This window comes from Opisthorchis viverrini (assembly GCF_000715545.1).
Source record: "Opisthorchis viverrini unplaced genomic scaffold opera_v5_280, whole genome shotgun sequence".
NCBI classification, from domain to species: domain Eukaryota; kingdom Metazoa; phylum Platyhelminthes; class Trematoda; order Opisthorchiida; family Opisthorchiidae; genus Opisthorchis; species Opisthorchis viverrini.
Genome location: NW_008751939.1, coordinates 538611 through 565837, shown reverse-complemented (window position 1 = coordinate 565837; position 27227 = coordinate 538611). Strand labels below are relative to the sequence as shown.

Sequence of the window (27227 nt, the reverse complement as noted above, 5' to 3'; positions counted from 1 at the left end):
AGCATTCTACCACCATTTCATCTTTATTAGGAATCATCGGCAGTGTGCATTGCACGAAACACTATATGTGCACACACTGCCACCAAACGCCCATTAGGAAGCGAATGCTTAAGTGCACTTTACTGCAGGTGGGTTTCTGATACAAAGTCCCAAAATTGAATCAGCGCCACCCTCTAAGCCAATCGTTATCAATCTATTGCGGAGATTACAATTAAATGAGAGGTTTTAAGAACCTTGATGGCCTTTGGACCACTTATTCCCCAAGAAAAGAAAACAAGGTTGCCGTGCAAACTCTAGAATAAATGCTCCAGTGGCGGACCACCTCAACTGGACCGCCGGGACTAATTTAACCGCTAATAATAGCATCAATACACAGCCAATTTCCAGGTTGCCAAAACATGTGATCTTTGGAGTGATAGAACAATTAGTTGGAAGGTGTCGTACAATACACCACGGTGACTAGTAAGCACACTGTTTGCAAAACTCAAACTTCTTACTCTAACTAAGTGAAACCGGCCACAAACCCAATTAATAACAATACAACCATGGCGCTGTAAGTTTCAAAACTACTTACATCTGGCGATAAAAGAAGGGTATCTGCTCTTTACAGCGGAGCAAGCCACGGAATTCCGCAGTACTAGACACAGCTGTGACAGACGTAAACGGAAGACTGTAATAAAATGCTATATTGAGAATAAATGGAGACAAACTATATTAGTAGTGCTTGGGTAAATAGCCGCTGGATGAGAAATGAAGATTCCTGAGACGATTCGGCTTCAGAGCCCTCATAGGTTTGCTGTGCCTAGCGGGGGGGGGGAGGTAATTAATGTCAATCTTTTCTCTTGTATCTGTTTGACCATCTTGGCTTCGGAGATTATTCAAGAAGGCTCCCAGCGAACAGTAAAACAGTATCGCCTGGATATGGGGCAAACTACTGCAGCCGATATATTGCAGAACATCGACTGGTAATCAACGGGAAATGAAGAAAGTGTAGGTAGCCAAGGGGATGCAAAACTTATAGCCAGTAACTCACGGCAACAGTAGTTTCTCTGTAGGGCACAAAGTTGACGATATAATCTGTCACTTGTTTTGAGGGTGCGACAATTTTGTTCGGACCGGAAAACCACTCAACAGCCCCAGTGAACTCTGCTCGGAGATGCCAGTCTTCGTTAGTTTGATTGTTTATCGGAATTGCCTGCACGACGCTTTGGTGAACCGGGGCAGAAAATTTAAAAGTAATCTGTGCGTTATCCGGAACCGCCAGGCATTCGACGCGGTAAGCGCGAATATCGTTGGGACCACGAACTAGAATTTCTGCAGGGATAAGGCCAGTCCGTTCGGTACAGATCTCAAGATCCAAGGGAATATGAACCGGTAGGCCTGAAAAAAGTTGGCCAGTTCCTGGGTCAGATAAGGGTTGACATGCGGCGAAATAGTGGTAGCCATATTTTTTTTATTAATGCTTCTGCCTACCTGATTCACACTGTTCACCTAGGATCTCGACCTTAGATGTGACCTTTACTGACTTTAAGTTCACCTCCATTTCGTACACGAGGTCACGGTTGCGTTGCTTCGTCTGAAACAAAGTCACAAGTAGGAACAGTCAAGTCAATGTTTGGTCGCGAGATTGAAAAAATCTGAAAAAAATAATACAACACTATTCTGGACATCCAAGTTGTTCTGACATACTGCTTGCTCAGAGGTTCAGCCAAAATGAAATTCAAAGAAGTAATGTTTTCCTTATACGGTAGAGTCTCGTAATAAGTGAACAGCCGTGACCAGTAATGAGTGTACTGCCAGTATTCTGTGCAGAGTACTGAGGTGTGTAACACTCCGAAAATTCTCCGCTGAGCTGGAAAAAGCACGGATAGGTCTCCTCTTGTAAATCAGCAAACAAGCGTTTCACAGCATTAATTTCTGAAGATGTGAGATTACACTATTTCTCAAACTAAGCATGACACCGAAAAATGACTAATTGTGTATACGTCCACGAACTTTTGGTTCCTCAACCCCACTTCGCCTAAACGTCAAATCTTGACCTTTCAGTGGAGGACAAACAAGTTTATGGAGGAAGAGGCCATGAAAAACATTCTTTTACCAACTCATACGTTGCATAAATGGTTCAAACTGAACTCCACTTCGTTAGTCTGCTTTAGACACCCGAAATTCTTGGCTAGCTAAATGAGGTCAATTACACAGGTAGAACTATCTGAGCAATACTCCATAGAACCAAAGTGTTTGCTGATCACTTACAGAAGACTCTTATGTTAGTGATGTTCCACGTTTTTGGAACATCGACTCCCAGAAGACTTTCTCCTCAGTGTGCATGTAACACGGCGTTCGCATGTAAAAAGAGGAATATCGTACTATACCAGTTACTGTGTTCATAACGACTAATTATAAAACCAATATGCAGGCACGATGACTCACGAAGTACAAGCCGGAAGTTAGGACCTCTAGAGCCACTCATTCATAATTCCTAATAATCGGAAACCTTTCCTGACGGACTTGTTCGCGGGGGAGGACAGCAGACAAAGTCGTGTGCACTGGCTACAGCGTGACTTGAACCAATACTTTACAGCTGATTACACTTAAGAGCGGTGTAGTCCTGTATTCCTAACTAGGAAGCCTGCTTACTTCGGCACATGGCCATCATGCAGAGGGAATCCGTAGACAGACTGAAATGAAGATGTGGATATACGAAGTGATACTGACACTGTAAGTGATCACTAACTCTTGAGATGTACATGGAACTAGTCGTCTCAGGCTTTCTGAGGTGCGTGAGCATTGTCTATCTTTACTGTACAATACTGTAGGGTTTCCGGGTCTTGTTCACATCCTATGGAATAGGATGTGGAGAAAAGTGGGTCGAACTACGACCGGTCAACTGTTTTCGGAAACTCTGATTTATTCACGATCTTCGGAGCAGTTGAAGCCTGAAGCAACTAACCTGCATCCGAGTTTTCGCCGAATTCGTATCCAGGGTGCTTGCTGGTAGTGCAAGCAGATTCTGTGCCAAATCAAGCAGCTCGGTGTAACTTAGGCACGATAAAAATTCAGTTCTCTTCTGTCCAGATGTTTCCAGCTGCAGTCGCAGGGCCTGAGCTAGGGCATCGTTTCGTGCCTTGTTCTGAAGCGGTAGCAACAAGGTTTCTTTGACTGTCTGTTTGACTGGGACTCGAAGATAGATTACATCCGAATCACAGGGACGCCCAAAACCTTAAGAACAACAAGGATAGAGGGATGATTTAGATCCACAAGGGTTGGTATGTTCTGCATCACAAGCATGAGCATTCTGGCTTGTGAAAAATTAGATGAGTTAGACAAATATAGAAGCCTTCAAGACATCAGGGCTTACTTGTTTCATAACGTTTTAGTATAGAAATACGAAATTCTGCAGCCGCTCTTCTAGGTTAGGGTATATAAGGTGAGAAGTTCAGGTTAGTGTATGAAATAGCGCCCCAGCGATGCGGTGTCTTTAAGTAGAAGTCATTCGAAAAATGTCAAATGACTCGATTCCACTAAGGAAGACCGGTAGTTAAGAGGGGTTGAACAAATTGTTCACCCGCACACAGGAATAATTTCTGAGCGTCAAAAGCCAGTATGAGAATGGGATGACAGTTAAGCCCTTATAAAAACAAACTTTCAAGCATGTCGTTAAATTATGTTCATTCGGTGAGGGCTGAGATGGAGATGGAGACCGCTACATGCGATGATGTCTCCCACTGAAGGCCAACATTGATGAAAAAATCGAGAAACTGTCCCTTCAAGAATATTTCCACCACTATGTGAATATCATATAACCGATATATTAAAACACAAAAACGGGACACATTGTGACGTAATTGAAACTCCTCATTGGGAATATTCCAACTTTGTGCTTGTTCACACCCCCCACGTTTAAACCGTCGTCCTCCTGCTCTGGTGTAATTATTCTGGTGATTCCACACTGAAGGGAAGCACTGGACTCAAGTTTCGCTCTAATTGGAGCAAATCAGCAGCGCATGTACAATGGGCGTGCCGAGATTTGAACTTCGGACATCTGACATGTCGAAAATGTTCACGCTAGAGCAATGTGATTGGTGTGCCCGACTCAACTATGTCTGCAACTTTGTTGAAAATTCCCTACCCACGAAATTAACTCCCGTTGTAAATGCGACGCAAACTTTGTAACTGCAAAGACCGGTGATTTGTGGAGTATTGGTAGGTTATTACACCAGCCAACTAATCCTGGACCTCACGGATGAGAAAACTGATTTCCCAAACCCTCAGTCAAACCTGGATGTGAACCTTTGCCATAAGATTACCGAATAAGTTGATGAGTAGCTGCGACCCCAGAGCATTTCAATACACGTACATGTTATTCACTGAGGGAGGACGTGACTGGTCTTAAGTCCGTTGTGTGGTTGTAACTCGCTTTAGTCTCAGCTGTTTAGCAGATGGACACTTAGTTCACAATTGGACCAGCAGTAACCTTTTCACAAAGAGGAGGCTAGAAATCTCCTCCAATATGGTTATATATATGCGTGAGCTTTAGACCTCGTGAACCTCATTAAAATAACCCAACGCTTGTAAGCCTTGATAAGAAGCTGTTTCTTTCGGTAAATTCCCAAGGGAGGACTGGTAACTGTCTGGTGCTTTACAGTTACGTTGTGGGACGAATATCTGCTAACGTTTGTGTACAAGACAACAGAAGCTCACACAAAACCGGCGGGGTGAAGAGTTCACTTAAGGCAAACGTACTTTGTTACTGAAACATCAGCCGTATTAACTGAACAGAGACTAAATTGGACGACATCTCCAGTCCCTTTTTCATGGGGTATCAACACGCCCAGAAGACACGATTAGAAGCAGTGTTGTTAATATACATACAAAGGAATTTCAGTCAGCTGACGCGTTTTCCTCAATGATGTCCTATACGCATTACACTCCAAAACAACACCCACAAAGTGACCAGGCGACCAACTGCATTACGCAGCTTATACCTTTTTACCCAAGTCAGTAAAATAACCCCGTTTGTATGTTTGAAACAGCAGTTCCAGCCAATAACTCACAAGCTGCAGCTATTGCAGGAGACAGACGATATCCTTTGAAATTCAATTGATCGGCTCCCGTAACATCAGGCTCCGAGAATGTCAGAGGACTTGGTTTGGGAAGTCCTGCGTAACCGCGTACAATGACGAAAAATTCTCCAACTTTCTCGTTCCTGAAGAGAAGACAGCAGCTACTTTTCGCAAGTTCAAGTGGTAGAAAGATCATGTTTATGGAAGAATTATCCAAGGATTCGGTTTGGCTAGTTTCTTCCTTTGAGGGAAAATGATTGGTTTTGCTCAGCTGGCCTGTATCCGATTCTTTTGGCAAACTGCACTGGGTGCACAAGTAGACTGACTTCTGTCGACAGAAGAAGGCTTGAAGTGTAGGAATCGCTAAATCGGTAGTGAAAATTGTAGATTAAAAGCCATGAATAAAGGGAGCGAATGATATACAACGGAATGTAAGTCAAACAGCAGTGCTTTCACCAATGACCGATGATAAGCGAGGATAGATAGAATTTAAAGGTAATATCCTTCCAACCGTTGATGAGACCTTTGTAAAACATCGCTCTACTCAGCTAACAAACCAACAAAATCCATTGAAAACCGAACTACCAGCTTTCTACTGGATGCCCACTCCACACCGAATTCGGTATATTTTGTTTTGTGTAAAAATGCCCAGAATTATTTCTTACCATTTGGTTCTTTTTTATCTGAAGAGGCGCCGAAACTGATGTCAGAGACAAACAACCTGTCAGGAGCTGGTTTGTGGTTGAAATCGCGAAGGACCTTGAATAAATCCTCTTCCGACTCAAATTTGGCTATGTTAAACGTTCCTGATTGTTCATATGGATTACATACGGGTACACTGAATTCCTTTGCGGTATAACATGGCGAAGTGACATCCACCACGGACTAGAAAAGAACAAAGATGCATCAGGAGAACGCAAATGCAGTAGACAATCCATCCAGCAATTTCCTAAATATAAAGTATAAATGGTGGCACCACGGATGGTTAGGTGCACGTATGTATGATTAATCCCTACCACATTGTACCACTGCTTTGCCAGTCCTTAATTGTCTTTATTAAGCACCACTTGTGGTTCAGCTTAGAAGTAAGTGTGATAGACATTCGATGAATGGGTTTAACTTATGAGCTTTAAGATGATCGCAGTCGATAGTGGGTCACCGCAACTTCGTTAGCACCCTTTTAAAAAGTGTTGGATGCCCTGACTATTATGTCAGATGAAGCATAAGGCGCTCTTTCTCCTTGACGCTAAGTTGAATGTTATCACAAACGAGGGATTCAGCTAACATTTTACTTGCCAGTCGTATGTTTCTTCTTCAAATGCAGGTAGTCTAGGTCAAAAGCCGAGAAGCACTGTGAAGCTGCTTCATTCTCATTGAGAAAAAGGAGCAGTATGCATCGTGCGGATTTCCGGGGATATCCTAGCCCGGGATATCTGGGACGGTAGCTTGAGACCGAAGCGTTCAGCCACAAGCAGAGATTTTATTTGTATACATCTGAATAATATGCAGCAACTTTCATCCCTCAGGCAAAAAATTTATGTCCGGTGAAACCTGGACTGGCAGTTTCTCAGAGGGCCGGTTCACATGTCGTATGATTAATCCTACATCCCAAGCCACTAGCAGTGGGTTGATAATGTAAAGAAATTAGAAAATTTCGAGTTGTCGGAGATTGGGTCTGACAATCGGAACGTGGACCGCAAGCCTGAATTGTTCAGTCCGAAACTCTCTCCCGCACTCCACATCAGCTAAAAATGTCATAAGTTTCATACTGTGGTGCGGTTATGGGACCTAAATACGTCTTTCACTATCGTCTTCTGACCTGAGGGTGACGTAAGGATTCCGTCTTTACACAGAGCTTTCATATACACCTTTTTTTCCTGAAAAAAGAAGTCATCTTGTTTTTATTACATGATGAAACTTTCAGCGTATAAACGTTTCTACTTACAGCTGGACCAATGGCGTTGACATTCCCGACGAGAGCGAAGGACAAATTTCTTCCGCTGATGGATTCACCAGATTGGCATACTGCAAACAAAGTAGCCATTGCCGTGCGAAGAAACCGTGATCTAAGGATAAACAGCACGAAGAATTTTAGCGCTAACTGAGGGGAATCTCCCGTGAGCAAGGATATATATGTACTACTTTTACCTAATGTGGTAATCTTACATTCAGGCTCACGTTCTGTTGGGATAAATTTAGCTAGGTAAAACAGAAAAACCGCTGATATCTTACCTGTATGTGACTCCCAAACAGATGCTTGAGTTTGCAGGAATGTAAGCTAATACCTGATTGTTCTCAGAACCTACACATTGAATACCTAGGCCGTTTTTCGTATCTGTTTTGATTAGGTGGTTCCCAGAATGCAACGACTGAATTGCGAAGTCCACGGCATCCTGTCCAAGTAGGAAGCATTTATAGGTCAATGGAGAGCTGCTTGGATTTGTCAGAATAATCTCACGCTTACACATCACTTGATGAGGGCCTACATTGAAAAAAAATTTGAAAAATGATTTAATTTGTGAATCACATTCAGATAAATCACGTATAAAATAAGTCACTCACATTTTACAATTGGACACGGAACATATGAATCGGTAAATGAACCGTAAATATGTACTATAGCCTACTCATCCTCGGTTCTGTCGACACAAGGTATGTATCAACATCTCGTTACGTCTTTTAACTCAGTATTCCAAAGCTAGCTGTCCCTTTGCTATCGCAGAGTACTTGTGCTTTCGAGTAGCAGCACCCTGGACTGACCTAGTTAAGCCCACTTCATTTGACAAGTTCAGTCCACGTTACTGTGCATTTTCTCATTGTAAAGAAAAATGAAACTACCTATTTCCTGTGGAGATTTACTCCGTCTTTCAAGCTTTTATCAGTGAACCCAGAACAGTTGAGCTGCCAAATTGGCTGTTGTTTACTAGGTGTGCTGACAACACAGTCCATTATTATGAAACCGATAGTCATGATATTTCTAATTGGATGATCCCAAAAGCAAGGTGTAAAGTGAAGGGCCCACTGAAAAATGCTAGTCCGTTCGAGCTTTGTTAAGTCAAATTACCAGCAAAGCTAGTCATATGATGGATTTCAAAATTCCTACCGATGTCGAAAATCCAGGCTCAGCGACATTAACAGCTACATTCTACTTTACGGAGTATGGTCTATCTCTGTTGCTACGGCATGAATTATTGTGGTAGGCTAGTACAAATTCCCTTCTCCGTGCAATTTTATGATTGTCTTCACAAGAAGGCTTTCAAACAAATCATGGTTATACGGCAGCTAAGCATCAGTGCTGAACACTGATTTAATGCTCTCGATAATGATTATGACTTTCGGAACTCATTCGGGTAGCAGAAGGATTGATCACACAGTAGCCTGTTTTAGCTAAATTAGTTAAAGCTAAAGTGAAGATACCTGAAATTAGTTTTTTTGTAAATAATTCATTCAAAACAAACGGATGCGGTGAATATAATTTACTGTTAATACACTTTTTACTGGGTTTATACCGTCAGACAATTCTGTCTGAAATGAAAATGGTTGTTCTCAAAGCAAGCAAGGAGCTAGTTACGCCTTGAAACCGGCGAAAATGCTATCTCTGCATATTATTCGTATCATTATCTTAACCTATAAAAATTAACTTGAGTCGCTGGTAAAGAAGCGCATCCTCGGGGATGCATTCATTTCGGCATCCTTGTTCGTACGCGACGATGCGGATGTACAGCAAACTGCGAATTCACCTCAGTGCACAATTTTGAATGAATATTCAACGTCATTTCTGTTCATTTACAGCTCGTACTGGCTGGAAAAGTTTGTCGATCAGACAAGGCAGTCCCTAGTGTAAACTGTCACACGGAACACCGGAGGTCCACCAACAACACAACATGTGGCGGAAAGTGTTTTGGTAACCGCTAATCAATTAGCCTGACTGCAATGCAAGACCCAACAAACAAAGACTGCCAGGTTTACCCAGTGCCAGTCGATTGGTTGTGCAGCGTTTGCTATTACCTATGGTGCCCTTGAAGAAGCTTTCCTCTACATTTCTGAAGTCCACACAGAAGTAGGCCGTTGTAAATTATGATTGCACAAACATGTTAGTGAATACATTGGCTAGATGACCCGAATGAGAGTGGGAATGAGTAAACTATGCAGTCCTCCAGAAGAGGATCCAGAAGCGTTGTCAACTTCGACGGAGAAGGTGAGTAAGTATACATGTTACAAAACTCCCACTTTATTCTTTGTGTTTCTTTCTTAGCAGTTGTTTTTGTGAACCAGACAAATAAGCCAGCCGTTCAGTCGGAAAACTTGTCACCGACTTCTAATTTTAACCACTTGTAAATAGTTACTGAAACAATTTCGAAGAAAATATTCCAAAGGCTGTATATTTGTTTGGGGAGAATTTACCTGAGAACTGCACACACTGGCATACGTTGTAGTCAGGTAGAGTCCGGAACAACTGGACGCACAAAAGCAATATTTCAAGCGGATGGGGATTGATGATATCCGAAGGTAATAGACCGTAGTCTAAGCAAATGGTGTCGAGCGCAGTAATGATTTGTATAGCATTGTGCAGACGTTGTTCATCGGTTTTTGGTTGTGTGTAAACCTTTGAGATGTAGTCTGGGATCTGGAGAAGGACAGAAAAGAATTCACTCTTTGGAACAAAACCTATTTACTCAAGAACATCCATCTTGTTATTAAGGACAAATAAGGACCCGAACAATAAACAGTATCTACTCATCCACTCTGTAAGTAAATTAACTCATCCATAGCTATTGAGAATCGTGCAAAGTAGACCAAGCACGCTCTAACAATAAGAAACCTTAGATGTACTCCAGTGAAGACGTATGTACATAAGGGTGATTTCTTGAGGGAGTTACCAAGTTGTGATTTAAAGGCATTGGCGAATTGCACGGGGCCAGGTTCGTTTTAGGGCTAGAGGAACTAAAATCATACAAATCTGAGCATCATAACTATTTGACGCCGTTCACATTTAGCTTCCAACCGGAATAAGTACAGTGGTCTCTAAAGGAGGATCTTGAACAGCTGGTATTTTCGGGGGTGATCCGCAGAAAGTACTCTTTGCCAGATTTACAAAAACACACCATCTCACAAACCACAGTCTTCTCAAAAGGGTACAGAATTCTGCTATCCGCGCTAAAAACTTTATTTTCTAAGTAAGGCGGTTAATCTGGTCGTCCATCAATATACATGAAAACACACGTTTACGCGTCAGATAATAAATGAGAACAAGTGGGATCAACAAACGAAAATCGGCTAGTTAATTCAGATTCATAATAGTTAAAAACTGGATGGGTTGTAAACATCTTTAAAAAATTTCTCGCCTGCTCCCAGCAATGTCGGGTTTCAAAAGCTCTGACCTTTCCATTCAATTTTATTACCAACTGACAATTCTTTAACGTTGGAGCATACCGTGGTTAAGAAAATGGGACTTAATTTCTCGACAGCCCACGACCGGTTTTACACTTCTTGAGGAGATCTCTCAAATATCATGCCAACTGAAAAAAGAGGCCACATTCAGTTGCTTAAAAACATCATAAACGAGAGGACCAGCTGGGTTCCAGACAAGTATCCCGTCAAAACCGATATGGCATGAAAATGAATGTATTTCGCTTAGAAGCGGAGTTTCTTATCGGTATAACATTTTTACCTTACCCATAATATGGTATTTGTTTGCCGTATCCTGTTTTTCGTCATTTACTAGATGTAAAATGTGATCAGTCGAATACTGGTGGTGGTGACCTGTTAATTTCAGGCAATGTTTTGCTCACCCCTAATGTATCTGGGGTTGTATTTGAAATATGCCCAATAAAATTTGGAGCCATTCTGTCACGTTTCCGTTGGGACATTAGGTACAAACAACCAACTAAATAATGACATGATAGCAAACCTGGACGTTTGCTCCGGAGCAATAACGACAACTGCTGGTGAATATTCCTGCCTATTCGTGAGCGTAAAATACTGATAATATTGTGCAAGTTTGGTGGGAGAAAAATTTTAAGTAGTTATATTAAACTCCGTCATTTACAGTGACCTGCTGCAATGATTTCAGTTCAGATATCCGCCTCCAGTACCGTGGTCAGTTGCTTTGACGCACTATTATATCAACTTGTAATGGTTACACATGAATTTCTTTGAAACGCCACAATCTATTGCCAGAAAGTATCTTCCTCTAATTGAGTTCACTATTTTGACGAGCGCTAATAAGTCGGTATTTGGCCAAACCTAAGATGTTTATTTAAAATGAAAGGAGAGTAAACCAATACATAATGATTTGGAGTGTGCTTCATGAGAAACTGCCTACAGTACTTTCTTTTTCTCCTATAATCAACATACTACCAACCTTGACTAAGTTACTTCAGTCAGCTCTCCTACTTTGCATTAGCAGATAAATGATTTTATCACACGACGTTGAAGTGGCGGATAGGAAATCCGCCACATTCAGCGTCAGTACTCGGTAATAATATGCGACAATGAAGTTGCTGTCTGGGGTATCCGAGGTGCCAGTTGCCCTTGTTAGACCTGAAACTCAGTGCGTTTTTGAGCGAGTGTCAGGGGCTTACCAATACACTTATCTTATTCTCTGTAAGGGCCGAAAAGTTTCACGATAACGAAACGTGTTGCGCTTGCCCTTTTTCGACAGTAAACAACCAACGTATACAGTGCGAGGCGCACGAAGACAATGGTCTGAGTTACGGGTAACAGACGAGTACCAGACAGTACATCGGAGGTCATGGAGGGAACTTTGCTCTTTGAATTCTGAAAAGAGCTAGAAGGTATGACTGTAATTGTCGGTATAAAGGGAGTACGAAGACTTATGCATGTGAGGATATCCTCGTACTGCCTGGTCCCATAGTCACTAGAAACAGCCCTTGACTCACATATGGTAACCAACCCATTCACCTGCGATCATTGGGCAAGTTATCTTGGTCGCATGGGTAATCGACTGCCTCAAACGACTAAGGCACTCAGAGGAAATCAGTTCAAACTAGACACAAAGTGCACCAATGAAAGCATGATCGGCTCCCATGCCCCAAAAATTGGTAAACTTGGCAGCCCGTTGTCCGACATCTGCTACAACTGAATAGTTTATTTGTCCAACCTCACAGAACTTTTAGTGTCCTGCTCACACATCCACCAGACAGTCAATGCAGACAGCTTTCAAGAGTATTCAGTTTCACCATCTCAAATTTTGTTCCATTCTATGAAAGTGTTGGTCCGCTGAGAGCTTAGGAACACATCGTTTGTCAACTTTGTGTTTTAATAATACGCGGGGCCATTTAATAAACAGAAACAAATATTACCACAACTATTCTTATTTTCCTAGTCAGCTTTCAACTGTACAACTACGGACGTTCCCCTACATTTGTGATCTCTTGGGTCAATGAACTTACCAACGACGGGACGTAAGAACCAATTAGGCATGCAAGAACGACACCATCAGAAAAGTCGGTGTCGAAATTCCCAATCAAACGCGGCACTGGGACCTTCTGACTTGATACATCGTGAGACCAAACGGTTTGACGACCATGTTGGTAACAATAATTGACCCAATAAAGAACCGCAGCCTCGTTGTTGGAGCATCTGGACAACATCGACCATGTAGACAGCTGTTTAGTTGAGAGGCAAGTAGATGGTTCTGGCTTGATGGGACCATTCTCAACTGAGTTTACCATCTCAGGTAGCCAGTTCCATACGGTCGAGCTAACGTCGTTGAATTGCGTTTGTGCAGTCCAGGAAAACTCATGTGCAGCTGTACGAAAAGGCTGACGAACTTTGTCAACATCATTTGGCTCAAGGCGCTCGACTACAAAACACTGGAAGAACAGAACAAAAAGGTGATAACGTTCAGCTGGCTAATCGATGCAGCCTGATTTGTATTTTCACCCTCTTCCAAACTCAGTTCGTCACTCCAAGGAAATCGACGGATGATAGGCAAAGACCAATTTTAGAACAACACCTAAAGGCACGTTTACGACCGTCTTTTTCAGCTTCAAACTGGCTATGGTTACACTGAACCAAAAACTGAAGGAATAAGAAAAACCGTTGTTTAAAAAAAGAAATTCCATTCTGTTGAAGTAAAATGTGCCCTCTATAAACAAGCTAGCTGCAGGCATCGCTGGTGGTATGTCGTTTCCATTTATCTTCGAAACAAATATACAAGTTACTTTGGAGAACTAGAACTGGTAGTTCACAATTATCGACTAAAATGTTCACTCTTCTAGTCAATGCCTTTGTGGTTGTCTGTTCTCACGAAAGACCAACGCATTCTTTATCCATTTTAGACCTGCATGCAGGAGAAATTTAAGCGCTTGCTTAAAAAACATCCTTACGAGTTAGCTTAGTTGCTCCAGTTGGCAGCCTTGCGGACAAGCAATGGCAAATTCATTTTGTCGTAGGTTTTAACACTGGAACAAATGTTGTCTTTGAAAATTCTCTTCATTACCACATCCTTTGCGATGCGCGACCATCCATGTTGTTTCGACCAGTATTTCATGCACATATGAAGACCAACATCAAATGTATTGCAGTAGCGAGGCGGTATTTGCAGGTACGTTTCTACAGAAGGGGGCCAGGTAGACTGGTGTGTGTGTGTGTGTATCTAAGTGATATCACTTGAATTAGTTTCGGCCTAGACTATAGGAATGCGCCAGGAGTGGACGAGTTCGTCCCTATGGGCTCTACGATGAATTGAAGAAATGCTGCACTGGGTGACAGATAATCCTAACTTCTGGAGCAAAGTAAGTTGCATAATTAGAGATACCATGGTTTTGAATTGAAGTTAGTAATGGGAGGAAGTCACACTCGGCCAGTGTTGTTAATTTGACTAAGCTGTAAGAAAGGAGCCTGAAACTGTTAGACCTCGACGTAAGTCCAGCAGGTAACTGTTGACTGATCCATTCTTCACTTTGAAAACCATCGATGTATTTTTGGCTAAAAAGAAGATGTGAATAACGAACAAGGAGCAAAGCCAACTTGCCTTGATCAGTTGAAGCATCAAATCTGTCCACGCTCTAATCGAAACGCTCTCAAATTCCTGACGTGTTAACTTGGGCAAAGGTTGTATTGGCAGAATTAACAGCGATTGTTTGTGTGGACCTCTTGGAGTCTTGTCTCTTCCTGATTTAGGTGAAACAGGTGGTTTAGATTCCGAGCGTTTTGAAATGATGCTGGCACTTAATGCTGAATGTCTCGGGTCACAGAGACTTCTTTCTGTCAGGCGAATGCATCGACCAGATTTTGTGAGTCCAGGAAAACCCAGAGCATGCCAAGCTTCGTAATCTTGAGGATCCATCAAGTGTTGTGGTACTACATGAGGTAGACATCCTCCTTGGCTAAAATATGAATAGTTGGAATAAATAGGGAAAACGTTTGTTTAGTTTAGCGATTCATAGAATTAGAGATCATCGTGTTTTCTCGGAACTTTGTTCGGTTTGCTGTTGTTGGAATTGTGAGCAGATCTGCGGACTTTAAATAAAGATTTCGTTCTACAAATAAAGTCAATCTTTGCTGAAAAGGCGAGAAGCAGTGTACAGCTGTTTCGTCCCTGTTGCGGATCTGACGAAAATCCATAGTATCTTGAGCCTGCGACCTTCAGGTTAGTAGTTTGAACGCCTATCGTTTTGGTCATGAGTACCTAAGCAACAGTGTGATTAAATTGCCCTCGGTTAGGAAATAGCATAGCTTATCCCTCACCTAAGGGATTCACACCACCTAGTCACACGTGTTGACTGGCTGTTTGAGTAGCTACCTCCAGAATAGAGGTCCCACTTATGGGACGAAGTATAATTTCTTCTCGATCTACTCACAGATTGCTGGTAGTGAAAGAAATTTGGGAATTTTCGTTTCGAATTGTTTTACCCTCCATTGCGAATTTCCGAATTTTCTATTACTACCAAAAATCTACAGGTAGCTCGGGGGAATTGGTGAAACGACTAACTAGGAGGTCGCTAGCTCGAGGTTCTCTGGAGTTTCGTGAGATGCCCACTGCTGATGACACCCAATAAGGATGAAACGGCTGTATAGTTCTTCTTGTCTTTTCAGCATGGACTGACTCCACTTAGACGACGAAACCTCTATCGGTTTATTCCGTTGAGAAATTCAGCTACATGTTTATTGCAAATGTCTAGTCATGAGCATTTAGAAAAATTGAACACTAATATTTAGACAGTATCGTATAATGGGATGCGGTAAATTCTTGAAGAATGTCCTGCGGTTGGCAACTGGGTGCAATAAATATCAGAGTCGCAAACGATGACGTATATTACATAATTTACATGCAGCCAACAGCGTAATTTTTTTTATTCTGCCTGCACCGCTCACATTTGGCCGCCACCACCGTCACCAAGACCACCACCATTACCAAACCCACCACACTTTGGAACAGCGCTTGGTACCGGTGTGTGTTCTAAAGATTTAGTTTCATTAACCCCGTGCCTTGATTGAACTGCTAGAGGAACGAGTGCACAGCCTATCATCATGGTGCTTAGCATAAAGCTTTTGGCACCCCTCACGGAGTTGAATCCAGCTCACCAGGATGCAAGTTCAGCATGGGCTTCACTGGACCAGCCCGGCTCCAGTTGTGTGCAACAACTGATGTAATGAAAGTTTTTACTGGGGCCATGAAAAATCACCAAGTGCACTTGAGAAGTAGATGTTGAATTATTTGGTATCGGAATCATATTCACCCCTCTAGAAAAGCAGCGGTTCACCCAACAAAGAGTCTAAAATAGAAAATACTTTACAGGAGATTTCACAAGTGACATTTTCCCATAGTGTTCAGAAGGATTTCTTAATTTTGGATAAACTGTTTACCCACTCCTCCCACGAGTACAGGAATTGTTTGTGGGATAGCCCATTTCCCCATATCTCAAAAAATCCGCCATCCATCAGAAAAACACAAGGAAAAGCACTGTGTCTGGAGGACGTGTTTGAATACTGGGCTTCAAATTAGCGTATATGACTTCCAAGTATTGGGAAGCCTATTTACTCCAGATGAATAACGGACTCAAATTTAAAGAAATATCTTGTTTCAACTCGATAAATATTGTTCCTATGCTTGTACCATAACGTGCTTATGACAGATCACCGCAACGTGCTCGCGTTTCATTTACTGATTTTAGCGAGTAATGTGTCAGTTACCGATGAAGGTAGGATACAATTAAGTAGGTAGTCATCACCAAAAGAATATCTACTGCATCGAAGGTACGGTAGGATTCCGTCTAGATTGTTTTTGTTAGCTAGGTGGATTTTATACTACCATTTGATATACACTTTAGATTACTACGCAGACAAGTTTGAGAATAAATGTATATCGTGACAATTGGTATGGAAAAGCAGGAACTAACTAGGCAAAAAGAGTGTGGTGAGTGCCAAACTGTAGAGAAAGGCAGTTCAAAGCAATCCAAAAAACGTCTGGTGAATACTTGGTAAATTCGGCCCGAGTTGCAATGCGATCATATTACGGGACGGACTCCGTTACAGATCACTGAATAGTTAGATGAAACTATTTTTACAAAATCCCAAACATACACTTCCCAATTAAATCACGGTGATCAAGAACTCAGTTCAAACAAGGTGATATTCTGCTATCTCTTTGGTCCAAATGTGACTCATCATTTTGGCATATTTTTTAGTTTTATCGGATTACATAGCTTACTTATCAGAATGTGCATATGTTGAATCGCGCACCATTTGACAGTCAAAGGTACATTAACGTGACTGGAATTCGACAAAGTCGTCTGATTTGTTCATGACTAAATCTCGTAGTGAAATCTTGCTTCTGGGAAGATGTAAAGCTTCGGGTGGTTGAAGTTCACATTGCGGACCGAAGTCGAGGCCAAATCAAAGTTGGAATAAACACACTTCGTACCGGAAAGTTGCATCAAACTGCAACTGAAATGGTTTTGCGTCAACGGATGCTTAGTTAACTGTCGGCTGAATTTTGCGAATAGTAAAATGAGTGGTAAGATTAACCGAATCGTGATATTCCGGCATTTTCTTTTACATTCAAAGCCACTTACATGTTGCAGACAATTCAAAGGATATACGTTGTCCATGTAGTGTTAGGAGAAGTGTGTCACTCCTAAATCGACCGAGAAGCCTACGCATTAACCTGAACTATGGCTAGAGTTCAAAGGAGACATATTTAAACACGTAAAACTGTACAGCATCTGTCTCTCAGAACGACTGGTTTCGGATTCCATGTCAATCTATATTTGTCAAGCAACTATGTAAAGGTGTAACCACCATCCTACCTGTTTACAAATGTGAGCAGCGAGGAATGAAAGGAGTAGACTGCATTCATGGCATCAAATGGCCTTTCAGTATTCAGAGAGATAGAAGGCTGTACTCCAGGTGGCGCGGTTCCGCCACAAAGGTGCACAAGAAACTGGTAAAGCAAGCCAATATTATGGTTGAAATAAGTCCTAGCCTTTGGTTTTTCTTGCTCGCTATGCTGAGGACCAGAAGCGAGAGTTTTCCAGTTGTCAGATATGACTGAAGGCTTGTGTTTCTTGAGACAGGCTGTGAAGGATGCGCATCTGTAAGTGGGAAAATTAGACGAGATTACAATGACAATTAATACCAGTGTAGTTTAATGATAATGCATTTAAAGCCTAAAAAACTGTACAACCAATCAACTTGGGAGTTTTTCCCTCGCTTAGCGAGTACTGTTTTTCCACATATTCTCTCTATGTATATAGATATACATCCCAGCTAAGTTGAGCTGAGTTCTGGGAAAACTGAAGCTTTCCTAAATATGATTTTACTTGTACCAGAAACAGAGTTCTTTGTACGCTTCACTGAACTTGCCAGTGTGCCTTACCTGCACCAGTGCTGACCGTCAAGTGCTGTTAATTCTCCTTTCAGTTTGCCCTTGGATCGAATACCATCCAAAAGCGATGACGTTAACAGCTATGAAAACTGCCCCGTTCACTACCACCGACAATGGGATTAAGCAACTGGAACAAGTAATCATTTTTCGCAATATATCATGGTTTTTATCATGTTTGGAATTAAGGAGCTTGGCACGGAGAGTATTACAAGCAGCTGCTTGTCAGGGAGCATGAAACGCAGCAGCAAGAGGACAGCTGACAGTGGTTGGTTTAGATGTTCTGTTCAATTGAACACGCAACAACAGACGTGTTGGTAAATGTTTATTCGTTTCAACCTAAATTAAGATTCATTGGAAGAACCTGTGCTTCACAAGGATAGGGACATTCTAGTTCCTTAAAAGTGGAATACACTTCTTTCACCAAAGTGAAAAAGGAGAGGTTTTGGTACACACATTTACGGTGGATCAGCCGGGAAGACCGTTTAGATGTTAAAAACTGTGAAGCAAATAAATTCAGTAATCGAGGGCGACGACAATGTTTGGATAGGAATAAGTTATGAGGGCCTTCTCCGGTTGATGACGGTCTTAATGTCATGAACGAGGTCGCGGTGCAGTTAAAAGGGACTGGAGAACAAAAACCAAGTGCCATTTCAAATATTTTACCTGGCGTAAAGTAGTCTGGAAGGGGCTAGAAATTAGCTAATGTAACAAAGTGTGTAAACAAGCAACGCGGTACGCTATGCTACTGTGGTCGCCATGCAGTATTCAATGAAACTAGTCAGTTGGTCCAGTGGTAAATTTTGAAAAAAAAACAATCCTGTTCTCGTTACTGTTACCAGTATGTCGGTTTTATGCCTTGCAGATAACCTTGCTGGTTAAAGGTTTGAACCTAATTATCCTCGATCTAGGTAGTCCAACCATGGCTACACTCCTCAGTGTGGGAAATAAGTGCAAATCTACTCGCGAAATGTATTTCTCCAAACGCCAACTTGGTTCTGACGGGAGACCCAACTGAATATCAGTTTTGGAATTTCAGCCCCCTGCTTGTGAGCTACCATGGTGCTGAACTGATCAAAGTCAATAGCGATCCCTGGCAAGGCTTAGCATTCACTGCTGATCAGTCCCGAATACGCGCTGCCTCAGATCACGGTGCCTTAGAAAGGCTCCCTTGTTTTGCGGAATAGATAACCACACAGCTATGCATGACGCGGGAAACTCTGTCTAAGGTTTTTCAACCGATGTACAGGAATCATTGAATCCCAGAAGGCTATGATGTGGTCACGCGGTGGTCTGGAGTAGTACAAAAACGAAAATCACATTAATGCCCAATACTAATTAGCAAAATAGAAGTGCCGGATTATCCAACAGGATACCCAACAGTCAGTATCAGTTTCTTAGGCAGAACTTTACATTCTCTAATCCAGAAATCAGACCATTCGTTCACTTACAACGGACCTTGCAATCTACGGATGAAATAATCCTTCTTCATGCACTTGCACAGAGGGCTTGTAAATATAATCCGTGCCATTTATTCATAAAAGGCAATAGTCGCAGAAAATACAGTAAAATGTTCGAAAGTTTCCCACAACCAGTGTTCAACTTTTTCACTTAAATGTACCCACTTCATGGGACCCTGAATTAGAGAAACTCAAGATATCCTAGGGAAAGCTATTTGAACAGACTGTGAGGACAAAAATGTGAGGAAACTTGCAATTTGTGCACCACAAACAACAAATCCGAAGCTCTGAAAGCCTTAGTCGTCTTTGAACACTCGACTACCGGTATATTTATAACCAAGCATGGGCTGAATGACTAAAAAATTTAACGTAAGTGAGGTCTAAAGCGTATGTTTGTTCTGCAGTTCGCGGAGCAGCCATAATTGTTTTACTGGGCGCCTTTTTACTAACACCCTTCCCGAAATCTTACCTTTCACCTGAAGAACTTTTGGCGTGTTCTTCACCCTCATCGGTGACTGAACTGCCGTCAAATGCCTCCAGGAAGTGAATGAAGAACGCTTTACGACCGTCAGTTTTGACATCAAAAGTGGCGACAGCATGTTGAGCACTAAAAATAACCCAGTTCTTGATGCAGGGGTGAAGAGTGTGGTATCCAACCCGACAAAAGACGGAGTTTTCGAGGTTTTACTTGATATAGTTGATATTTACTTGATATAGTTGTATGGTCTGACGACGTATGGGACCTCTCAACACAAATTATTCACAACTGAATCATTGTTCGTGAATTTGCTAGGCTTCCTTCCTCTCCATATGACTAAAATAGGTAATGTTTACCGGTGTAAGTTAGACAACGAAGTAAGAAATTCAGCGGTGCAATTATGTCCGTGGCGGAGACCTGACTAATTGTGCCACTGCGGAGGTATCTACCGGTTTTATCGCATGTTTATATTCTTACCCATTCGGACGCATGCGAGGACCTAGGATTTGCGTAGTGTGTTGGTTTATTAGCTTGGTGTTAGTTGACTAGGCGTTATGATGTCTACCGCTGGACAAATTAACCTCAGTTAAACAACGCTCTCTAACACCTTCTCTCCCCGCAAGGATGTGACGGTGGCAGATGTAATGCCGATGAATGTGAAGTCTGTGCGAACGATGCCTTTATCAACAAGGCTTGTGAATGATCGCCTTTTTCGACCTGGTTATTTACCTGCCCAGCTTGCACTAGAGTAGCAGTGCGTCACAGTTAATGAATTTGGTGTGCAAACGCCCAAGTGAAAAGTAATGTACACATTTGGTTAGCCAGAATAAAAGTAAAAGCCGGGACTCAATGTTCCTGCCCACTTTGTTGATTAACCGGATTAATAATCCTAAGACATAAAAACTATTCTAACATGGTGATATGGATTTGCCTTCAACAACTTGGAAACTACTCACAAGTGGATTTGGAAAGGCGCTTCAAACTGCTAAGGTAATGAATTACCTGCTTACTCAAAGTTGCCTCTCACTAAGTGGATAATTTTGTGCTTCATATCATTGTTTTTACTTACTTCCGAAAATCATCCGGAAAGTTCAGCATCTGGGTGCTTCCTGGAAAATTTTGATTTTGAATCCATCGTCGCACACACTCTGATGTCCTCCTATCACAATACTGCCAATGACGACCGAAGATTCCTTCAGCTAATTCTGTGGCCGACTGACAGTGCTTTACCACAATTGATTTTCTACCCGATAACTGTGGGCTTTAAAACAAAATGAAGAGATCTCTGGCATTCAATGGGGGTGTCTTTTGGTGAATAGTGAACTTAGAGATCATAAGCAACCCGAAAGCACTCATTAGCACTACAGTCTGAAGACTGGATAAAGGCAAGTGAAGTTAGTCGTCCTGGAAAAGTCATTGTTAAAGTTAATATGTTAAGAATAGTGACGCTATTCCATACCGTCATTAAAGAGATTATTCTCAGCTATTTATGCTATTTCACTTAAAACCAGATTAGTTCACAGAGTACATAAGTCAAGTATCACACATCACTGTGGCCAAAGTAATTTTCGTGTGGAACCGACTACTTACTTTTGCTTATTTAGGTGGATAAAACGCACGCTTTCGGATAAATCTTTCCGGATGAGCCAAAATGAGCGTACCCACTTTTTGCAATTTTTCTGTATGTGTTTTTTCCAGCTCAGTAATCGTTCGAAGGGTGAGTGCGTCCACGCACTCGTTTCGCCAGGATTCCTAGGATATTTCAAGTGGAATTCAGGTTCGAAGTGCAAGCTTGTTCTTAAGCATGCCTTTGGAAGATCTCTGGAAATTCCATTTGAGTCTCAAATCGGCTTGACTCAGAACTCAGTAACGAAGTGATGGAGTGCAACAGCCGATTGATTGCGAGGTATTTGTTGTTTATAGACCTAATACCCCAGAAGAACACCCCTGTTTATTTGGTAGCACTTCGTATAAAAGTGTCATCCTATTTCACCAGAGGACTGCTAGATGACTATCCAACTTCTTGAGCATTTTCCTCAAATCAGCATCATACTGCATGTAGGAAATAAACCATCCGAGACCCATTCTGTTACCTCTTGTGGACTGTAGATAAAACCATTCAGACCATGATGATCGAACCTGGTCATTAATGAATGCCACTTTTACACTTTTCATGCTAGATTTATTTGCTCTTCTCCATACTCCTATACCTCCTGCAGGTGCATTAAGCTTAAAATGGATATTATCCTTATTCACACATTTGAAACTAATGCCTCAGTTGAAAAACAACAACCGTGTTGCCTTTAACGCCCTGGTTGACTGACTTTTCGCAGTGGTCTCTTCGCTTCCACCAGGCTTTCATAAACTGATAGACTGCAGTATGTAAGCCCCCGGCTGATTGGAATAGGTCATCAACTTGTTTTTCTCACCACAATGTGTGTTCGGTACCACGAATGACGACCTCAAAACTTCATCCACAAAAAGCACCTCAAATTATTTCGGTCAGAATAAAATTTTACAGCCATAAGATTCTTTTGCAGTTTTGTGCACTTGATTGGAGTAATCCAAATGTATTCGGTAACCATGTAAGCTTCCATAGATTCTTTAGAGGTTTGATAGTTCTAGGTTGCGTGGACATGAAACTAATTATAACTGAATAATAAATAAGCAAGCCACCCTTTCGGTGCCTAGCTGCCACCCGAAAGCGAGTACGACGGCTGGTTTACCGCCAGGCTCCCCAGGACTAGACGTTGGGGAAGTAGAAATGCAGAAGTCAGATTCGAACCACGGACCTTCCGGTCAGTAAATCTGCGCTCTAACCACTGAGCCATCTCGCTTTATCAATTGTGAAAATAATAGATGGTTTCGTGCTCGGAAACTTTCGGGTTCTGGGGCATCATGTAATTGTGCATCATAACGTGAGTAACAACGAAGAGCGTCGTAGAATCAGAGTAGAAGATATACATGAAAGAACACAATATGACAAATATATTGAGCCTACCGTGGTGTAGAATTCTTTTCCTTGTACACACCTGAAAATAAAGGAAGGATAAAGTATCAAATCGCGCTTCCCACTGCATACATACTACTAATATATGTGAAAAAATTCTGATTACCGAACAAGAAAAGAACCAAGAAATTCTCTCAAGTTTGTAAAAAGACAAACTGATTGCATGTGTTTGGTAGGGCCAAGAAGAAGTATGTAAATTTTCTGCTATGGCAGGGTTTGTCCCTGAGTTTCTATGATGATACTCATCTGCGTACAAATGTTCATTTTAGAAAAAAACGTCCAACTGGAACTGAAGTACTCAATAAGTGTACTTACTCTCATCTGCCGCTGATTTAAAAAAAGACCACTTCAATAGTTTCTGAAAGCTTTTTGTGAATCATTCGTCGATCACAGGAGCGCTGTTTGATCAGGTGTTTTCCAGAAACAAGTTCAAAGTTCACCAAGTCTGTTAATAACCTATTTTTAAGACTCTTTGCTCTCGCGATTCTGAGTTGCTTAGCGCAAGGCAGCATACAGTCAAACGATCAAGCCAGCCGAGCCGATAAAGCCTGACCAGAAATTGCTACGAGTATAGTGAAGTCATTTTCTTGATGAATGCCGTTTTCTGGGTAATATGTCTCACAGCTGCGGCAATAATAAACCGCAAGGGTTCTTGTCATACCATGTTGGCCTTAATAATCGCCTATGGAGCTATGTTAGTGTTCACTATACGTATCATTTAAGAGGTACTTCGTGAATATTTGTCATTTTCCTCTAGCCACAGTGGCTTGCTCAGTGGGGACGGATGCTCTCTTGATCGCGATATCTTGTGTCGCGACATCACAGTTTACCAAAGCACGGGTATTCATCAACTCAGAGGGATGTACTGAGGATATTTTGACCCGTCAGACGATTACGTTTGTGGCAATAAACTCAAGGTCGTTTCGGCTTACAGAATCTTGTACTGTAGAACGACTTGAGGAAACCAGATGTGAAGACAGTGGTTGCATTAGTAGGAGAAGGGGATCAGTACATGCTGCATACGATTACAAATGGTGCACCGGCCAGGAGTGCAAAATTCCCAGACAGATTTCATTCCATGTCTTTACGTCATTTCGTACTGTCAACTGGTACGAATTCTGTGAAACACATATATATTTTCAAACTGAGCGGAAAAATAAGGGAGGAATGGTTGTCTGAATATAAACGACTGCGATGTACTTGTTCTTCCTAGAGGGGTACTACGACAAAGGAATAATTGCATTTCTACTACATTGGTTAGTGCAAGTTACTGTTTTCCAAGGATTGGTAGGAACATAGCACTAGAACGTCTAATGTGCTGCTGGCCTCACAAGAAAACCAATGATTGCTAGTTATTATGCTAAACATACCCATAATTTTAAAGCATAACCTGTATATAGCGACCGTAGCAATGGAAAATGTGAATTTTGTGGGCACCATTAAGTAACTTTTATCCATGGGATATAGCCTATTCGTATCCCAAATGGCCTGAATATTTCCCAACTAAATAGCTGTTAAGCAAGGCCACGATAAAAAGCACTGTGGGAGCGTCAGTGTTTCATACATTCTAGTCGCACACACGCGTAGCAGGTTTTGTAGCAGTGAAATAAAAATGTGCTTGTCTTATCCGACAGCTACCATTTGTGAAAACCACTCCGCTAAACTTGTTCAGATAGACGTGCTGAATAACCTCTCGGAACACCAGATTGTCGAAAAATCTGACAAGCTTGTTGATGATCAACATTAGTGGGTTAAGCGAGTACCTGGACGGTCTTATTCCCGTCTCACACATCTACAGTATCTAAATTCTATGGATGCTGTTCACTGATTTGGTGCCCTCCAACAAGATCGTTACTCAACAGTTAAGACAAAAGATATGTAGAAGCACAAAAGTCAACATCCGTGAGGTCCATAGATGCCATTTCGACCAAATTGAAACGAATAGTCCCAGTCCAGCAGATAACCTGCATCCCCAGACCGATAGCACCAGGGCACACCCTTCAACTGGCACAAATTTCTTTGATCTGATAAGGAGTGCCTCTGAATGTTCTGAATGGTCTCCTGGATTTCATTATAAACAAATCTGTAATTAGGTAATTTTGGAACAGAGTCCCATTCCAGTCACAGTGCTTTCTCTCTGGAATAACTTTCGCGCTCATTTGGACTCGTTCTGTTAGTGATTCAGAGAAGCACAGTATTATAATTAGGAACAGATTGTTATAACTTACTTTCTTTTCATATGTTTAATCAGTCTCCCGCAGAGAAAAGGGGCTTCCCTTTTGTTCTCTAAGGTTAGGCGTCATTTCGTTTCCACCTTTTAAAATGCATGCAGCTTTCCGTATTAGTTAAATTTTCCTCTCTTTCGTGGTGTTCAAGAAAATTTAGAGACTGTTCAACTCCCGAAACCGGTGTCCAAATGCTTTGTGAACTGCACCCATTTTTATCAGAAGATTTTGCCGTACTTTGCTACAGCATAGTCTAATTTAACGTCTCAAACGTGTACCAATTTCAAGACAGTTTAGAGTTTAACCTCATCGCTACTTGCTTGAGTACTTGATCGAAACTGAGCAAAAAAGGTTAGATAGCTTACCATCTGAGGATAATGGGGTTTGTAAAAGCATTTCATGAGGATCGATTTCATTTCCCGCATGTCTTTGCTTATCCACAATACGAAAATCGGCCAAAAGTCCTGACTTCATTATGGAGGTTGATTTGTTTGCCTTAAGTTGCATTTCGTTGGCGGACGGGTGGACATGACTGTCACCTTGGAAACTGGGAATTTTTCCTTGCCGAGGTAGCTAATGAAAAGTAATTAAAAAGTATGAACTTAATGTTTAACCAAAAGGTGAATGAATGCTTACTGTGCATTTGGAATTCAGTCTGGCAATTCAGAATCTTTTGAAAATGTCTCTTGAAAATACCCAAGTGAACCGTGAAAATCAGAGAGCACAATGACTAGTTATACTGTAAATCTGTGAGAAATGGGGTGTCCTTCGGTGTTTGTGTAACTGTTTCTAACCAGTCTTAGTATACTTGGTAACAGAATCAAATAATGATTCTTTCCAATTACATCAAAAAATCTTTTATACCACACCAGAAATATCATGCATCACAGGGCAACTGAACCTATCTACAACGACCGCCGACGGTATCGGTAATGAAATCCTTTTCAGAGGCGTAGACATTCTGGAGGCTGCTGTAGTCTGGAATGCTCTTGCAAGCTAAGGTCCACGTTGTTTTGATATCTTTATTGCATATCTCAAATAATGGAAACAAGTTATCAGGTTCTGGGGGCTAAAGTTTGCGGATGCCAAAATTTAACGATACCAGGTAGGTGAGGCCACTACTAAGAGACATATTGCGAACGTCGCAACCCTCCATGATAATCAATTCAAACTAATTAAACCAGTTACGTGATCTCTCAAATTTTCTGTTAATTACCCCTCAGTTTATCGAAACAATGCATTCCTCAAGTCTTCTGAAAAGGTATCCTCGGATAGAAACATTCTGTTAAGACAGTTGGAGGAATATAAAACAACCTGTAAACAGGTTGAAGATTTGTGTAAGTGCAGACAGCATTTTCTTCTGTTGATAGTATCAAAATCCGTTGTAGATCAGGCTTCTTCTACTATAGCATTTCTTTTTGCAGTTGAGTTATTATTGGTATTCGTGGCAGGCGTGATGAGATTCAGCAAATTCAATCCGGAATGTCATGCAAAATGATGCTGTTATTTTCCACTTTTGTTCACAGCTGATTGCGTAATCATATCCAAGAACGAATGAACCATTTCTCACTAAAGATTGACTCAATAGGTGGTCCCTTGATATAGTATGTTCGTCCCCAATGGACGAAACATCTTTCTGGCTAGCAATTTTATCCCTATAGGTAAAAGCTGGTGTAAGAAATTCTTTTACCTCATTAGACGCAGTATTTATTGGTGGTTTCAGTGGGTGGCACAAAACAAAGCTTGATAAAAATGTGATGCAAGTTTTCCCAATCTTTCCCCCACTCCATTGAGTTCGGCGCAAATCGGCTTCAAGCCTCGCCGACTAGAGCGGTGAGTACCAAGCTTGGTAAGGAGCTCGCATTTTCGCTGATGATCCTAAACACTATGAATTACAATTAGCAGAAAAATGCAAAATTTCCCCAGTGAATCAGTCGAAATCCTCAGCTTGATAAGTTTCAAAAGTAATCTTTACTAGCTCTAACAGAATACCTCCAATCCTTCGCTCGGATAACACCAGGAAGTGTATGGCGTTACAAACCGCGCAATTTTTGCACCGAATATCACCTTCACGAGCTTTTCATTCACATAATAGCAAACGGCATCGTCAATCATTTTAGCTACCTATTTATGAGTCA

At 41.6% G+C, this 27227-nt stretch overlaps 2 protein-coding genes across 2 annotated transcripts in view; one reads left to right on the top strand and one right to left on the bottom strand.

Annotated features, from left to right (window-relative positions):
* The window catches only part of T265_09510 (hypothetical protein), a gene marked incomplete at both ends in the record, with an annotated part of 37926 nt that extends 28948 nt beyond the window's left edge, over positions 1-8978 (top strand). Inside the window, one exon of the mRNA XM_009175598.1 lies at positions 8856-8978. Within this exon, the coding sequence (XP_009173862.1) occupies positions 8856-8978 (123 nt within the window). The remainder of the gene's footprint in view (positions 1-8855) is intronic.
* T265_14870 (hypothetical protein) overlaps positions 1-27227 on the bottom strand; it is a gene marked incomplete at both ends in the record, with an annotated part of 78005 nt that overhangs the window by 19211 nt on the left and 31567 nt on the right. Inside the window, 14 exons of the mRNA XM_009175605.1 lie at positions 1034-1380; positions 1474-1576; positions 2951-3219; positions 5055-5426; positions 5729-5948; positions 7009-7129; positions 7296-7545; positions 9468-9690; positions 12479-12901; positions 14041-14419; positions 17342-17626; positions 20924-21115; positions 22856-22886; positions 25455-25662. Coding sequence (XP_009173869.1) covers positions 1034-1380; positions 1474-1576; positions 2951-3219; positions 5055-5426; positions 5729-5948; positions 7009-7129; positions 7296-7545; positions 9468-9690; positions 12479-12901; positions 14041-14419; positions 17342-17626; positions 20924-21115; positions 22856-22886; positions 25455-25662 — 3423 coding nt within the window. The remainder of the gene's footprint in view (positions 1-1033; positions 1381-1473; positions 1577-2950; positions 3220-5054; positions 5427-5728; positions 5949-7008; positions 7130-7295; positions 7546-9467; positions 9691-12478; positions 12902-14040; positions 14420-17341; positions 17627-20923; positions 21116-22855; positions 22887-25454; positions 25663-27227) is intronic.